This window comes from Teleopsis dalmanni, chromosome 1 (genome assembly GCF_002237135.1).
Source record: "Teleopsis dalmanni isolate 2A chromosome 1, ASM223713v2, whole genome shotgun sequence".
NCBI lineage: Eukaryota > Metazoa > Arthropoda > Insecta > Diptera > Diopsidae > Teleopsis > Teleopsis dalmanni.
The window spans coordinates 160859423-160865358 of record NC_051846.1 but is presented as its reverse complement, the minus strand read 5'-3'; the positions used below and the strand labels follow the sequence as shown (position 1 = coordinate 160865358).

At 31.6% G+C, this 5936-nt stretch overlaps 1 protein-coding gene and 1 long non-coding RNA gene across 2 annotated transcripts; both read right to left on the bottom strand.

The window, feature by feature from the left end:
* Window positions 1–5: 5 nt before the first annotated feature.
* On the bottom strand, window positions 6–2704 carry LOC119666594 (mucin-3A-like; the record flags this gene model as incomplete). Its single annotated transcript, XM_038075874.1, has 4 exons — window positions 2648–2704; window positions 1936–2459; window positions 1672–1785; window positions 6–1179 (listed from the first exon to the last, which is right to left on the bottom strand). Coding segments are annotated over exons 1-4 (1869 nt in total), but the record flags the coding sequence as incomplete, so codon positions are not given.
* Window positions 2705–2734: 30 nt separating this feature from the next.
* LOC119669701 lies at window positions 2735–5796 on the bottom strand. Its single transcript, XR_005251629.1, has 2 exons — window positions 5765–5796; window positions 2735–2830 (listed from the first exon to the last, which is right to left on the bottom strand). It is a non-coding gene; the product is annotated as an uncharacterized LOC119669701 (long non-coding RNA).
* Window positions 5797–5936: the final 140 nt, after the last annotated feature.

The window sequence follows — 5936 nt, the reverse complement described above, 5'->3', positions numbered from 1 at the left end:
GTCGAATCTGTGACTGTAGATGTGTTTGAATCTGTAGATGTGATTGATTCAGTGGTCGATATTGGAATTTCTGATGTCCTTGAATCATCTAACACCATTGTTGAGGTAGTAACTGTCGAATCTGTGATTGTAGATGTGTTTGAATCTGTAGACGTGATTGCTTCGGTGGTCGATATTGGAATTTCTGATGTCGTTGAATCATCTAACACCATTGTTGAGATGGTCACTGTCGAATATGTGACTGTAGATGTGTTTGAATCTGTAGATGTGATTGATTCAGTGGTCGATATAGGAATTTCTGATGTCGTTGAATCATCTAACACCATTGTTGAGGTGGTCACTGTCGAATCTGTGATTGTAGATGTGTTTGAATCTGTAGACGTGATTGCTTCGGTGGTCGATATTGAAATTCCTGATGTCGTTGAATCATGTAACACCGTTGTTGAGATGGTCACTGTCGAATCTGTGACTGTAGATGTGTTTGAATCTGTAGATGTGATTGAATCTGTAGATGTGATTGATTCAGTGGTCGATATTGGAATTTCTGATGTCCTTGAATCATCTAACACCATTGTTGAGGTGGTAACTGTCGAATCTGTGATTGTAGATGTGTTTGAATCTGTAGACGTGATTGCTTCGGTGGTCGATATTGAAATTTCTGATGTCGTTGAATTATCTAACACCGTTGTTGAGATGGTCACTGTCGAATCTGTGACTGTAGATGTGTTTGAATCTGTAGATGTGATTGCTTCGGTGGTCGATATTGGAATTTCTGATGTCGTTGAATCATCTAACACCGTTGTTGAGATGGTCACTGTCGAATCTGTGACTGTAGATGTGTTTGAATCTGTAGATGTGATTGATTCAGTGGTCGATATTGGAATTTCTGATGTCGTTGAATCATCTAATACCGTTGTTGAGGTGGTCACTGTCGAATCTGTGATTGTAGATGTGTTTGAATCTGTAGATGTGATTGATTCAGTGGTCGATATTGAAATTTCTGATGTCGTTGAATCATCTAACACTGTTGTTAAGGTGGTCACTGTCGAATCTGTGACTGTAGATGTGTTTGAATCTGTAGATGTGATTGATTCAGTGGTCGATATTGGAATTTCTGATGTCCTTGAATCATCTAACACCATTGTTGAAGTAGTAACTGTCGAATCTGTGATTGTAGATGTGTTTGAATCTGTAGACGTGATTGATTCAGTGGTCGATATTGAAATTTCTGATGTCGTTGAATCATCTAACACCGTTGTTGAGGTGGTCACTGTCGAATCTGTGACTGTAGATGTGTTTGAATCTGTAGATGTGATTGATTCAGTGGTCGATATTGGAATTTCTGATGTCGTTGAATCATTTAACACCGTTGTTGAAATGGTCACTGTCGAATCTGTGACTGTAGATGTGTTTAAATCTGTAGAAGTGTTTGAGTCTGAAGACGTGATTGATTCAGTGGTTGATATTGAAGTTTCTGATGTCGTTGAATCATCTAACACCGTTGTTGAAATGATTACTGTCGAATCTGTGACTGTAGATGTGTTTGAATCTGTAGATGTGATTGATTCAGTCGTCGATATTGGAATTTCTGATGTCGTTGAATTATCTAACACCGTTGTTGAGGTGGTCACTGTCGAATCTGTGACTGTAGATGTGTTTGATTCTGTAGATGTGTTTGAATCTGTAGATGTGATTGATTCAGTGGTCGATATTGGAATTTCTGATGTCGTTGAATCATCTAACACCATTGTTGAGGTGGTCACTGTCGAATCTGTGACTGTAGATGTGTTTAAATCTGTAGAAGTGTTTGAGTCTGAAGATGTGATTGATTCAGTGGTCGATATTGAAATTTCTGATGTCGTTGAATCATCTAACACCGTTGTTGAGATGGTCACTGACGAATCTGTGACTGTAGATGTGTTTGATTCTGTAGATGTGTTTGAATCTGTAGATGTGATTGATTCAGTGGTCGATATTGGAATTTCTGATGCCGTTGAATCATTTAACACCGTTGTTGAGGTGGTCACTGTCGAATCTGTGACTGTAGATGTGTTTGATACTGTAGATGTGTTTGAATCTGTAGATGTGATTGATTCAGTGGTCGATATTGGAATTTCTGATGTCCTTGAATCATCTAACACCATTGTTGAGGTGGTCACTGTCGAATCTGTAATTGTAGATGTGTTTGAATCTGTAGACGTGATTGCTTCGGTGGTCGATATTGGAATTTCTGATGTCGTTGAATCATCTAACACCGTTGTTGAGATGGTCACTGTCGAATCTGTGACTGTAGATGTGTTTGAATCTGTAGATGTGTTTGATTCAGTGGTCGATATTTGAATTTCTGATGTCGTTGAATCATCTGACACCGTTGTTGCATCTGAGGCTGTATATGTTACAGATGTTTGTGAACCTGTAGGTATATTTTGCTCAGTGGTAGATTCTGATGTTGAATCAACCTTAGATATATTTTCTCTGATAGTTGTTATTGTTATTGGATCAACTGTTACTATAGTGCTGATGAAGCTTTTAGTCGTTTGTGTCAAATCGGTTATTGGAATTGAGTTTGTGGTACTCGTGTGTATTTCAGTGGAGTTCGTATTTGTTGCAGGATTGATAGCAGTTGTGTTTAATGTTGAAGTTGTACTGTAAGAAAGTGTTGTTTCTGTAAGTTTATTTGTTTTTGTTGTTGATGTCGTTGCATACGAAGTAGTAGGTTGTACTGTTGCTGGACTTTCAATCTCATCGTCGAAGTCGTTGCAATATGTGGTTTGTTCTTCCTCTTCATCACAGTCATCACATATGTAGCATTGAAGTATATTCGATTTAACTAAAAATAATCTGATGTTATTCTCTAAATCATAAATAGTTAGTGTAAGGTTTAGTCTTAGCATTAAGTTAATAATGGTTAAAAGGATTTTAAATTTATGTAATCGTTAATTTACACATTATAGAGAACTAATATAATAGAAATTTTATTAAATAAAATAAATATATATTAAATATATATTGATTACATAATTTAATTGTATTCATAATATATAGCATTTGAAAATGAATTGAACTTTATTAAGTGTGATAATAATAGTACATGATAATCTAGATATGCACCCAGTCCATTTATATTGGTCACACAACAGAATTGATAGTAAAATCGATTTATCTAGACATGCTTCAAGAAAAATACAAGAAAAATGGAAAGGAAACGTGAAATTATGACCAAGTGACAGAGAACTGAAATTAATAAAATGATCAAGTAAAATTATTTATACAGTAGATATGGTATCGAATTTCTAGAGCATGAGAAATCATATTGAAAAATATTTATTATTTTTTTCTAAATGTCTCTGGGTATTATTATTTTTACATTTAACATTTTTAACATTTTTTTATTTTTTACTATTGTTTATTTTTGGACATGGAGTAAATCTTCTCTTAACTCGATACACTTTTCTCAACGGTGGCTTAACTTCTTAAGCCGCTTTATCATAAAAATATGCAATACGATACTTATGACTGATTCAATAATGTTGCAAAGTAAGCTTCAGTGGTTTTGTAACGTTTTTCGATGCAGTGAATCAGAAACAGGGTTTTTCCCTTTCAAAAAACAGTAGCCGTGGTTTTCGCGGGCGACTGATTTGTTTTGAGTATTTTTTTGTCTCGAAAGGGTAATCCATAGGGAGTCCAACTTACTGAAACAGTTCTAACAGAGTTAAAAAAATTGCGGTTTGCAAAAACAAGTGCAGAGCTTTTTTATGTGGAGATCTTCAAACTTCAACGCACACAATCTCAGAAAGCCGTAAGATTATTTGACAATCGCCTAATAACTTTTGATGCATTTATTTGATATTTTCTTCAGAAACACGAGTTCTTATAGAACGGTGTTCATGAACACCTCTAAAGACAGCTTTCAAAGTTTTTACTGTGGCTTTATAAACAGTCAATCTCCCACTTCTTTACTGTTGCTTATAATCCTGCAGAGGTCTTGTAGATTTCACTTAATTATTTTGCACTTAATTAATTATTATTTTTTAAAAGCAAAAATTCAATTAATTACGCGTTTCGCTATATCTTAACAAATGCATGAGGTCGGTCAATGAAAAATATTATTAAATATACTTTTGGCTGCAAAAGTAGATTATCATTTTTACGATTGTATTTTAAAGTATTGTTCTTTCAATCTTTTCTGCTTTATTTTGGGCTCAAAAACTTTTATTTGTCCCCCGTTATGGAAAACTATATTCTATAGTGAGAAATTATAATTTTTCTTTAAGCACTGAGTTCTTATGCTTATATACCATATATTGTATCTTTAAGTATGCTACAAGTATCACAGTATTTTTTTTCTATCTAATAACGGTTTAATTAAATACACATTGCAATTAAAATATCTATGTAGTTTACTATATTAATAATAATAATTTTTCTCACAATAGATTTTTAAAGTGCTTTGGGTGAATCACTTAGGAAGGTAACATTTTGAAAATGGAATAATCTATTAACTGATATGTAAAATTGATATAAAAAATGTTTATCACAATAAAGAGGCATTTTAACAAGCCACTTATATGAAATAAATTATTTATAAACTTTAATTATTTCCTATTTTAAGTTAAACAAATGGCAGAGAAAAGGACAAAAGATAGTAACAGAATGGGAGAGAAAAATTTACTGAAAATTTTATTAATAAATCTTATCTATACGGGAAATTGATATAGTATACATACCAAGTATACATAACTATTCTTTTTATTCAATCTTTTTCAATTTTTATCCTTTATGCAATTGCATTATGTAGATATATAGAGTTATCTTAACTAACTAATGGATTTCTGAAATAATTTTCATTCTATAAAAATAGGTTCAGATTTATAAAAAATATAATAAATCTTCAGAGAATAGTTTATTTGTATAAAATTTCAAATGTATTAATAGCAATTATTAATTATATATAATTTTCTATTAAATAAAGTGCCTTATTATGCCCCAAATTATAAACTCTAATTTCATCAGAGACCAAGTAGCAGTTTGGTGAAAGCAAAGTGGCTTGGTGCCTAAAAAATGTAGTTTTATCTGTCTATCAATAGAAGACAGATAACAGAAGGGAAGAAAAACAGACATTGCATGCTGTTTGCAACTAATTAGATCGTTAAAGGACAATTTATAGCCTGAAGACTGTATTTGGCAATGAAAAACAACCTTGTCTTTATTGTAGAGCATCAAGACAAGGCATGGCCGCAAACGTAATCTCCAACGATACAATTTCAAGTTTTATCTTAACATCACTCATAATATTTCTTTTAAAATATTCATTACGGATTTAATGAAAAAATGTTCAGAATTGTCTCATCGCCTATATTTTTAGATTTATCCGTTATAGACTTAATTTTTTTTTCTCAAACTTAAAGAAGTTTCAGTGATATTTTAGTCCAAAAATGAGGTTATGGTTAAGGACTTTGAGTAATTTTTATGTTTTAAAGTAATTGAAATATTGGAAAAATATTGGTTTCAGTGTTTTGAGTTAAATAGAAATTTTTAAGAAATCCTTTTTTTATTTAATCCACTCTCGTTTGCAAAACTATCAAGTCCACTGTAAAAAATCTTATTTGCATTTTACTTGTTTGATTTTATATATATATATATTTTTTTTTTTTTAAAAAAAAATTCATATAAGCATATTGTAGTTTTTTATTTTATATTCTACATTATTTTTGTTTATTGTGTATTTTCATTAATTAAATAATTATTTACACTTTAAATTCACCTTTGCTTATTACAAATAAAACACAAATAAATATGCTTAATAATTTCATTTTGAAACGATGACGAAATTTATATAAATTATTGGAACTTTTTTAAATATACTATAACATATATTCTGTATTTAAATATATATAATATATATCATATCCTTTTTTGATATACATAAAGTCGTT